The sequence below is a fragment of the Poecilia reticulata genome, chromosome 15 (assembly GCF_904066995.2).
Source record: "Poecilia reticulata chromosome 15, P_reticulata-male-v2, whole genome shotgun sequence".
Taxonomy (NCBI): domain Eukaryota; kingdom Metazoa; phylum Chordata; class Actinopteri; order Cyprinodontiformes; family Poeciliidae; genus Poecilia; species Poecilia reticulata.
The window spans coordinates 12,483,608-12,495,377 of NC_088844.1; the positions used below are offsets into that span (position 1 = coordinate 12,483,608).

An 11,770-nucleotide genomic window follows, 5' to 3' on the forward strand; every position below is an offset into this window, starting at 1 on the left:
CTTAATGCACAACTGTCAAGTTAGCAGTTTCCCTAACGATTATGTAGGCCATAACGTTATGTTATGTTTTCAAAAATATTATTTTCTATTGGTCTCATAACTTAATGCAAAACTGAATCTTGGGTTTCTACTGGCTGTGAGTCAACAACAACCAGGATTTTGTTTGTAGAAATTGAATATATCAGTTTTTGTGTGAGTGTTTTAGTTTCTGTCAGCTGAATTGAAATATATCCACTTTTAAATATCAAGCTTGTTAAAGTAGGATTAAAGAAAAATATACATTTTAACAGAAGCGATCACAATTAAAAATTGACGATCAGTTTAGGGTGCACACGCAAAAATGAGAGACTGGGGGAAAGTGTATTTCCTGCTGTCGCGAAAAAAAATTAAATGTTCTCCACATTTACGGCTGCCCGGCCGGCCCAGCACGTTCCAGGACGCTTCTGTGAGCGTATTTAGATGGAGCGAAGGGCGGTGGCCGGTGAATGAATAATCAAGGCTTCGATGGGCGGCGCAGGCTCCGTATTTACACTGGGCCGCTCCGCCCTACGCAGAGATAGAAAACTGTCTGCAGGCCGGAGGGATGGAACAAGTGGAAGGAGATGTTGCCGACAGGCACACATTAATTACTCCGCCACACGCTCTGCAACTCGTCCGGCTGCGCTCCTTCCCCATTGCGCTGTAGCGGCAGCAGCAGCAGCAGCAGCATCCTCCTCTCTGCAGAACAGGACGAGCGATCATCCGGGCTGCCTGCGTCGGAGCTTCATGGCCGCAGCACTGACGATGAGCGGCGCGCAGGAGGACCCGTTCTACCCGCTGCAGAAAGCGGCGCTGCCCGCCGCCTTCTCTCTGGAGGACTCGGCGCTGTTCGGCCTGGACTGTAAAATCTCAGAAACGGACAAGGCAGGGCAGAATGACTACACGCAGGTAAGGAATCGAGAGCAACTTCACATGTTATGGGTTTCTTTGAATGGGCGTGGCAGATGGGGGGGGGCAGCGAACCCAGATTTTGTTTCTCCGCTCCTGGCCTGGAAATGGAGCCGGGCTCCGCTATCTTGATTGTAGTCATCACTTTATTATTTTTACACCGTGTCGGGCCGCGGTAAGCGACCCAGCAGCTCCGCCTGAAGTCGCCTTCAGCGCATGTTTGTCTACGCCAGCCAGCCAGTTGGTCACCAGCTGTTGGTCTCCCTTTGGTGTCCACTCACACCATCATACCACAGTGACGACAACTGACTCGGACAGAAATGTCCCGGCCGGCTCTGTCCCCAGTTAGGAGGAAACTTGTGCAGCAGAGGAGAGAAGTGTGTGTGTGTGTGTAACAGCTGGTAGTAGGTTGTGGAGCCTCAAATAGCAGCCCATCCCTAGACTGCTGCTGCTGCTGCTACTGCTGCAGCTGCAGCGGACAGGGAGACATGGGTGGTTCCCCCCTCCATTCCCTCTGGTGGTGCTGTTTCATCCTCCTGCTGTCAGGTTTAACTAACTTTCACGGTATCCAGGTGGCGGTTTTTTTTTTTTACCTGAACTAGACTGACTTGTGAATGGCAGCCATGATGAAAACATGCCCAAAACATGGTTGTATCCTTCACTGTTGGCCTCACCAAGTAGGTGTTTGAGTTCAGCTTTGCAGGCAGTGAGGGAATGTTGCAGCTGCCCATTGATGACTACTTGATAAATGCTTCAGCAGTGACTGTTCTACCAAACTTTTGTCTCAGAATAGTTTCGTGGAAGCTTTGTGCTCGAATTTGTTTCTAAGCGCTTGGTTTGTTTTCTCCACAGGTGAAGTGTGAGATGGACAGGTATCTCTCCCCTCCTGCCTTTCTACCGCAGGCAGACGGCCAGCAGAAGTCGCATAGAGACATCACGTCGGCGGCGGAGCAGTTCTTTAGCGGAGACCACGCCGGGGCTCCCTACACCCTCAACATGAACCTTTACCTCCCCGACGTGGCCTACCTGAGGATGGGCTCTTGTGAGCAGGTGCGGCCCCCTCAGGCCCAGAACCGCGCCGGCCTGGCCCAAATTAAAACGGAAGCTGCCTCGTCGTGTTTCGGCCCGCACCTACAGCCCCACTGCCCCGACGGTACGCCCACGAGCAGCTGTGGCACATCCGGGCACGAGCCTAGCAACGCTGCATTGGAAACCTCAGCCATAAACATGTCGCTAACAGGGTTACCGGACTTCACGAGTGTTTTCACCCAGTCGGGAGGAGAGGTGTTCATCAAACAGGAAATGCCGTCGCAGTTCGAACAGCAAGGCATCCACCACGACGGCAGCGGTTCACTCTTCCAGCTGCTGAACGCCGGGTTGGATCATCACCACATTGATGGCATGGAGACTCAACAGCAGCAGATGCAGCACAATTCCAGTGTTCATGCACCTTTCCATAATTTACCAGTAGCTTCGGCTTCTTCCCAGCAAGAGCAGGGCACGAAGGCGGGCTACCGCAGGGTGTACGCGCATCCTAATGCTCAGGTGCACTCCCATTACTTGCAGCAGCAGGTGCCCTACCTGCCTCCCTCCCCGCCCAGCTCCGAGCCGGGCAGCCCCGACAGACAGAAGGAGCTGCTCCACACCCTATCCCCTCCTCCTTCGTACGCCGCCACCATCGCCTCCAAGTTGGCAGGGGCCACGCCGGGGCTCGGACCTGGCCCGGGACCCGCCGGCTTTGCCCTGCCCACTCCGGTCCAAGGCCCGTCTCCGGGCCTCCCCCAGGGCCCCGCAGCCCAGACCACGACGCAGAACTCCGGGACCGTCCGATACAACCGGAGGAACAACCCGGACTTGGAGAAACGCCGGATCCACCACTGTGATTACCCAGGTTAGGAGAGCAGCACGCCCTCCACATTGTGTGTGCGCGCGCGCGCGCTGATTGTTTCCCCCGCTGTATTGTGTTTTCGTCTTTCTCCCGGTGCTGTGGTCAGACAGTCAGAAAGGTCAGCATTATGACGACCAGATTCATTTTAAGACTCCCCTGCATTTTTTTGAAATTACACGTTGCTTTTTGAACTTCTGTCCCAGACCTCCGGGGTCACCATGCCTTCCCTGCTCTCTGCTTCAGCGGCGTCGCTGAAATGTAATGCCAGTGCATTTTCTTTAGCCATAAGCTCAGAAAGAAAACACTTTGCATTTATTATCGCAACCTAAACGATTGCATCACTACCAGCCCAGAAACCCTGACCGTTGAGCCTAAATCAACGCTGGAATGATTGTGGCTTGAACCTGTGCTTTTGCGGCTGTTTTAATTACACAGACGGTTTCCTGCAGTCATTTGATCTTTTTTCCCCTACACACACACACAGACACACATTTGCATGCATGCTTCAGATAGCTTGCTCAGGTTAAAGTATTTTCTTAAACTGCCTGACAAACAGCCACACACATTCAGGCTGTGAGATGTGCAGCAACTTGTAGAACATGAAATGTTAACTAGCCTGTGGCAGCAGGTAAAGGAGAGAGAGAGGGAGAGAGGAGGGGGGGATTTCGGTGAGCTCCCTGTAACTTGTTCGTACACGCTTAACTTCTTTAAAAGTGAGATGACACACATCCATCATTTCCCCGAATCCACCTTTCACACAAGTATCTGTTAAGTTGTACTCTTGTACAGTATAATCACGGCCGGGCAGGACCTTTCTAAATATTATTTTTCACAGATTATTTTGCTTATTGGGACGAGCTAAGTCCCACATAGACTGAGTTTGAACAAAGAGCTATGATACTATGTTGAGGATCTCCAGAGCATTTACTGTGCTTCATTCCACACAGCTTCTGGTCTTCATTAGTTCAAATTTCTTGCATACCGCAGCTCGGTTTATTGGGTAAATGCATATCTGACACAAGCAGATTATTTGGTCTAAGCTGTCTGCTTTTGTTTATCTCCATCTCTGTGCCTCAGGCTGCAAGAAGGTCTACACCAAGTCGTCCCATCTGAAAGCCCACCTCAGGACTCACACGGGTAAGACGCTCCTCTGATCGATGCGCTTTTCAGTCCGCTGTGCTCGGGTTTCAGGTGTCCACGCTGGCACCGTGTTGCTAGGCAGACCGCCGACTTCTCGTCATGTGTTTGTAAGCGTATCCTCATTCCACATCCTCAGCCCCAATATACTATTCCATCAAAACAGGTGGAAGTGCCACACTTCTGCCAGGGTGTGACGGGGGATGACTCTAGCAGTATGTGATCGGGGCTAGACGTGTGGTGCCACCTTTCTCAGATTCACGTCACCAGATCAGATAAAGTGCACCCTCCCAAGGCCGGTGTTGCTTTTATTGCTGCTTTTAAAGCTACTCGTCAAACTAATTTTGCAAAACAAAACTTTTTAGATGCAGTATGTCACCTTTACAGGTATTTTTACTATAAAGATAGTTTGTTGTAAGTCGTTATTATCTAATCAAGAAAAAAATCCACCCTCCGAAAGACGAGCTTCTCAACGTTCCCGCCTCTGATGACATCACGTAAGGGGTAAAGCAACCCAGCAGATTTGTTTTGAAGATGGTTCATGTCAGCGTTGTCAATTCCCTATTGATTGCACTTTGTGTGGCTGCAGGAAAACATTTAAGCCATATATGAGAACGCTTCAGGAAATCTGGCAACAATAAAATACGCTAAAGTGATTTGTTTCAGTTTCCTGCTGACTCGAATGGACAGATTTTGGTTTAAAAGATCTTTAGCGATCACATGGAACCACCTTGTTTTTAAAACAAAAAAAGAATACACGGTCTGGTCGGCATGGAGTGTTTATTCAGAACCGCTGTATTCTGCTAAAAACTATCACCAGACAGATTTTTCACATGGGTAAACCCATGTGTGTTAAGCCCACACACATGGGTTTAACATGAATGATAGTTAAACCCATCATTTATGCACCTGCAGAACAGCGAATGCCATCAACGGCATTTCTGTCCACACGGAATGTGAGAGAAACAAATACTTTTAAGTTCTAAAAATGTTTAAATGTCCAAATTTAAAAAAAAAAAAGGTTACCTTCTGAATTTAATGTAAAATAAGGAGATTTTGCATGAAATTATAACTAGGTGGACTTTTAATTTTTGATTTGTCTCATTAAAACTTATACTTCAGCCCAAGTCATTGGTGGTTATAAAGCCATGATTTTCATACTTCTATGTCAGTAGTTTATTTTAGATTTATGCTTCTACATTAGCATCTTAAACGTTGTTTTTTTTTCAGAAATTAAATGACAAAATAAAGCAATAATGAGATCAAAAAATTATATTTAATGCCGATTGTTATAAGATGGATTTTCCAGAGTACAGATTACAAGTACAATACATAATTTTATCACTTTGTGTGGGGGTTCTGCATGTAAACCAGTCAGGTGGAATATTTGCAACAGGAGTAAAAAACACCTTCACACCAGTTAGAAATCTGACCACAGCTTAAGATTTCTGCCAACACTTGGTGGATGTTTGGTTGCCAGTTGTTACATCCAATGACTTGAAGTAATTTGCTTTTATTTATGTCATATTGTAAGAAAATTGGGGTTGGATGAATCCAGTAAAAAAAAAAAAAAAAAAAAAAATCTAATAGCAGGATGTCATTTAGTTATTTGTGGTTTGATCGGGATTCATGATCTGTCATTTTGTGTCACACGGCTTTAACAGCATCAACACCAAAACAGATGTGAAAGGAGTGTAACAACACAAAGTATAACAGATGTGCTGAGGGGATGGAATGACACAGATCTATTAAATTGTTGTGCCTCTGATGTCATTGACCCAAATGAACAGAGCAGAATTATCAGGATTGTTTTATCTAGTTATTTAATGGATTTTTTGTTGTTGTTTTTTTGTGAAGTCCTTCAGTGGAAAGCCATACCTTCTCACCCAGCTTTGTTTTTTTTGTTTGTTTTTATCAATTCATATTTGTTAGTGAGAGTAAATGCAGTGGATCGATAGTAGTTTTTACTGTACACAAACTTTTGTTGCCCAAAAGCCCTTCCTGTTTTAAGTCCCACCCCCCTCAAATAATCTTGGTCGCATGCACTTTCCCTTTATCTCCAATCCCCCTTCCGTCTCTGTGTTTTCCTCAATCCGTTTCCTCCTCGCACGTTTAGTTTCAAACCATTTGGTTTTCCTGGACAAGCAGAGTCAACAAACAAGTGCTTAGGTGTTGGGCCCCACCTCGCTCCAGCTGACTAAACAAAGCTTCTGTTGATATCTGGGCATTCCTCGCTCATCTGGAAGTACACACAAAAAGCTCTCTCTTTCTCTCTTTCTCTCTCTCTCTCTCTCTCTCTCTCTCTCTTTCTCACCCAGAATCAGTTCCACTCATTAATCCGGGTGATTTGTGCAAAACGGCGGTGTGCGTGTGTGTATGTGTGTGTGCATGTCTCTGAAATGCATTTCAGTATTAGGAACATGACATGACAATTAGATCATTCATGCTGCAGGCTGATTGTGGTTATTTCAGTTATTACAGACCACAAGATGAGAGAACAACACGTAAACGGTTGTATAGCTCGAGCTATATATCCTCCCTGCTCTCAACAACCGTTTTTTTTTTCTCTCTCTCTCTTTCTCTCTCTCTCAGTTCTTTTCATTCATCCAATCATCTTTCCATCTAGTTTTTGTTTTGTTTTTTGGAAGCTTTCCACCTTCAACCCTTTGTGAAATCCCCTTCCCCCAACTATTTATTTCTATCTTTGTCTATTGCTCATTCTACATCTCTGATTCAGATGCTTCAGTGCACACACACCCCTCCTCACGCACCTGTCAGTAATCTGTATGAGATGATTCCTAATGCGTTTGGGCCCCGGTGGGAGTTCCCACTCTAATCTCCATCAACATCCATTACCCTGATTGTGAGTGTGTCGGTCTGTATTTGTGTGTGGGGAGGGTGGATGTGTCTGAATGTGTATCCAGCTCGTTCTTTCATCGACTCTCTTGCTCATTTTGTCCACGTTCAGGTGCGCGTTGATGATGCGTTTCTTTAGTGTGCCGACGTCGTGATTCATCGTGCTGCGGCTTAATTGCGGTGGTTTGAGCAACACTTCGCAGCCTGTTGTGCTTGTTCAGAGAGTTTGATGCAACCCGAAGACGCTTAACGCCACTTGCTTAACTTCAGTGCCGTAGAATTCAATTTGGACTCGACGCTTAAGAATAGAAACTTCTCACTTCCATCTCAATGACGCAGTTGAGTCAGGAAAGTTTTTATTAATGAGATCTAAATCTTCTTAAGCCCGCCTCAGCACTCACGCACATACACACACACATACACACAACTTTAACCTGAAGGTTAGAATGCTGCGCAGACGTCGGAAGAGATGCAAATCTTTCCACAGAAACTTTTCTTTTCTATCAGCCATTTGTATTCTTGTTTTTGTTTTTTGGTGAAACTGATATTTTTATGGTAATCAGGCGTAAAAAAAAAAAAAAAATTGAGTTTGGCTTTAGACTTCCACGGTTCAGGTGTATTCGACTATTTTTTTATGGTGTGCACAAGGTTTTAGCACACCATCTATGAATATGATCTGCCGTCATGCAGGTCCTTATCATGACACTCCCATCTCTGTGCTTCACTTTCCGCACTTTTCAGTTGGTCTGGCTGCAGAAATATCGATGACATCTGTACACTAGTTTTTCTTTTCTTTGTCTTTCCTGACTCTTCTGGCCAATTGTTTTCCACTTTCTTTTTCTGCTAGAATGTTAGCATGAGGCCTAAACAGAGAGCTGTGTTAAATATCGGTTTCATCAAAAATAATTAGAAATGCACCAATCAATTGGCCAGAGATTGTAATCAGCTAATTTCTCAAACTTCATTTTTGCTCTACAAAATAATCGAGCAATGCCTTTTCTTAGTCCGAGTTATGTTGAATTCTTTGATTAGAAACCAATGATGTGTTGCATAAATTGGGACAATCTGGTAATTCTTTCTATTTCCCAATGGATTCAGAGGTACTGTCAAAGAACCTGCAGCACAGTTTTAGAATTTACATTGGGGGCGGGGGAGAGAAACAAAAGTACTCTTTTCAGCTGATGTCATGTTTTACTTTGAGTCGAGATGAACAAAAACAATAACAATTGTGCAAATGTTTAAAAAAATAGCATGTGCATGGCTTATAAGCTGGGTAAACAAACTCTCAAAGACGTTTGGACCAATGAGACTGAAACAAGCGGTTGGGTAAAGGTTGAGGCCACACAAGGTTTCTGCAAAGCGCCTGCAGCCAGAGGCGTGTTATGAAGAAGTGACAAACAGCCTAAACCCATCAAAGACGTGCCAGAAGTAGTGGTAGACAATACAGAGGAGTATCTGTGGGAAACTTGCGCAGCACTGGTGTTGGAGCGCTTGACAGATGCCTGTGAGTGACAGTGTTATGACTGTATATGCTGTCAGACAACTGGAATTTTCAGTGAAGCCTGTTTTCCCAGTTTCTCCACCTGACTGTGTGAATCATTTGGAGGATTTAACTTGTGTTTTCAAAAAAAAAAAAAAAAAAAAAAAAGGTATATCACTGTCATCAGTACGTGCGTCCTCTCACTTGAACAGCTTGCGAAAATGTAAAGACGTTCAGCTCGACACTGCTGTTATCTGAACTCACTAAGATTCCCTCCTCCTTCTTTTTTCTCCTCCTCCTTCGTTGCAGGTGAGAAGCCGTACAGGTGCACGTGGGACAGCTGTGACTGGCGCTTCGCTCGTTCCGACGAGCTCACGCGCCACTACCGGAAGCACACGGGAGCCAAGCCCTTCCAGTGCACCGTCTGCTCCCGCTCCTTCTCCAGGTCCGACCACCTCGCGCTGCACATGAAGAGGCACCAGAACTAGCCACGTTTTTTTTTTTTTTTGTTTTTTGTTTTTTTTTTGGCACTTGTGCCACAGTCGTGCTGTGCGAGTCCTCGTCCTGAATCTCACGTAAAGCGCTCGGCTTGAGTCCGACAGCTACAGTGTTAAGCGGCTGCGCGATGCCAAGCAGCTTTACTGACGTCCCAGCTCCTCCCGGTGCTGCCATCGACCGATACTATTGTATGATAGCTAAGGAAGAGAACGGTGGCCAAGAAAAATGTTTGGTTTAACACCGTCGCAAGGTGTGATGGAAATTTCTTTGGACAAAAAACAAAACAAACAAAAACAAAAAAACAAAAGCTCCATAGCATAAAGAAAATGGTAGCTCCTTCACGTTTTCCGGTCCATTTGGACTTTGTGTGACTGGAAAGAAAAAAAAAACATTGTCTGTCTTTGTTGTAATGTAGAACTTCTTAATTCAAGAACATCTTTTGTTTACGCATTGGTATGTTTGTTTAAATAGCTGGAATATCCAGGTTTTATTTTATTTTTTATTTTTTTAACCAAATCCTTCGGTTTGCACTAGAACTGATTGTGTATCTCATGCACCAACAAAACGTTCATTATCACAACTGGACATGCCACGCCAGTCATCGCTGTCCGGATATTAAAAATTGAAAGCATTTATTCTCCTGAGACAAAGAAGATGAAGCATAGAAGAAGAAGAAGGAAAAAAAAAAACATGAGAGGAAGGTAGAGATGGCAAGACTGAATTGTTTTTCATTTTATAGAGAGGAAATCTGCAGATGGCTGAGTAACATGGGGACATGGGTGGATTGTAAAGAGCAGCCATTAGGTGATCAATTATTTAGGATGGGTTTTTGATGGATGTCCAGCTGGAGAAATGTAAGCAGACTGACTCTGTTAAAACAGAAGCAGCTGTATTTATGCACAAGCTTGAATTAAGCATCTTCAGAATTTCATTTCTGTGCAGATTGTGCCATCCAACTTTTATTTTGTCAATGTTTTTATTTTTTGCATTTTAACCAAAGTCTAATCTTCATCATCAACACCCTATGAAGTGCCTCCTTCTGTGGTTAAATGTGTTCCTGTTCTGCCAGAGCTGTGATTAGTGTAGGCGGTTCTTTTAAACACACATGGTGCTGTTTTTGGTTCCTGTTCTGTTTAAAAAAAAAAAGAGTCCCTGAACTCAGTACGGGGAGAGGGAAACGAGGAACTTTAATATCCGAGAGCTGATCATCTCCATTGTAATATAACAGCTCAGCTCTGAACACTTGAGACATCCTGAAACGGCGTGGAGCTTTTGTACTAAAGTGACAGTCTGTCTCTTTCTCCAAGGAGGTTTTAGCCTTTTTTTTATTTTTTTATCTGTAGGCAGATAACTAGCAACAGGGCTCCATCAGGCCTTCAAACTTGGACACGTGCTCTGTTAGAGGACAGATTTGCTACGTTTTTGAACTTAAGGAACTTGAATATTTTACACATAGCTCCATTTAGATAAATGTCTTCCTCTTGCCGCCATTAGCACCCTGACAGCAGTTTTGAGCAGAGATGCACCAGTCAGAGTTTTTTTCAATCTGTTTTGTAAAACTTTGACCCGCCGATACCGCTGTGACCGGACGTCGACGTCTCATGCTGGGTGCGCGCGCGCCGTCATACGCGGTAATTGAGAGCAATCACACCACAACTGGGTTTTTACCGACATTTCAAAACCAGAACCAAAGCACGGCAGACTGAGGTTGAAGCTCGGGAAGTCTGGCTCTCTCTCGCTCTCTCGCAGCTCTATGTTGCTTCTCACAGTTGCTACAGATACACTGAAAGGTGCTGCTGTCAATGCAGCCTGTTTTTGGTTTAGTTTTTTTTTTTTGCTGACATGCCATGTGTTCACTGATGGGGAGATTAGTTTTGAGTTTCCGACCTGACGATCAAGCAGAAAATCTGCCTTAATAGCTGATTTCTAGGTGCATCTCTGCTTTTGTTCTACTTTAGCAATCTACAATCGTGTAAACCACAACTCCATGATCCATTAAGACCCACTGTACCTTCTTTTTTACTAACTAATAAAAACAAAACGGGACCTTTTTTAATGAAATACATTTTGGTAGCTTTTGTTTATAGATGTCTGGTCTTAATGGATTACTTTATTTACACAACATGAGCTTAAGAAGGGGAAAAAAGAGAATCTGTCCTCTAATATACACCGAGGTGTGAGTTTGATTGTGTGATTCGGCCTTTATAACTGTACTTGTTCATTCACTGCAGGTAGCTTAAAGATAATATAGCACTGTAATCTAACAAGGGAAATCTCTCTATTTATTTAATTGTGTAGACGCTGGGATATAACAGATTCACTGTTTGTTTTTTTGTTTTTGTTTTTTTGTTTGTTTTTTACCCCAGCAAAAAATGCCTTAATGTAAATAAATGCACTGTAAATACATTTTTGTTCCATTTTTTTAATATGTTAACAATAGGGCAGAAAAAGAGGAAAATGCCCTGCATCCAAAAATATTTGAGCCTTACTCCTCAGTTTTGTTCTCTCGTCCAAACTATTTTAATGACATTATTATATATATATATATATATATGTTGTCCTTCCAACAACTTATTTTTTTGTAGCTTTTTTGTTTGTTTGTTTGTTTTTCTTCCATGGTAAACGTTCCAAAGACAAAAGTTGATTTTTTTTTTTTTCTCTCTCTCTCTTCAACTGAGTGAAACCGATGCTAATAAAGTCAAATGACACTTTTACAGATGTGTTGTCCTGGCTGAAATCATTGCGATACGATCCCGTATCGCTTCACTTCCCGTATCGCTTCCCCGTATCTCTCCACTCAACCTGCTACCATGTGGAAATATCGCGGACGTGAGCTGCGCACTGCACGGTGGGATCGGTGCTTTCTCCATGAGGTTCGGATTAAAGCTGGGGCATGCTGTGCAGCCAGAAAGCGAGGTGCCCGAGGGGTGTTGAAACGAGTCTTGTCGAGGCTTGAATAAAACAAACCATACAAAACCACACAC

The 11,770-nt window shown here is 44.2% G+C and overlaps 1 protein-coding gene across 1 annotated transcript; it reads left to right on the plus strand.

Moving 5' to 3' along the window:
- Nucleotides 1-135: 135 nt before the first annotated feature.
- klf5a (Kruppel like factor 5a) lies at nucleotides 136-11,504 on the plus strand. The gene is made up of 4 exons (XM_008429275.3): nucleotides 136-927; nucleotides 1,780-2,818; nucleotides 3,893-3,952; nucleotides 8,598-11,504. Exons 1-4 carry the CDS (start codon nucleotides 505-507, stop codon nucleotides 8,774-8,776), a joined length of 1,701 nt encoding a protein of 566 aa, XP_008427497.1. The 5' UTR covers nucleotides 136-504; the 3' UTR covers nucleotides 8,777-11,504.
- The last annotated feature ends 266 nt before the right edge of the window (nucleotides 11,505-11,770 follow it).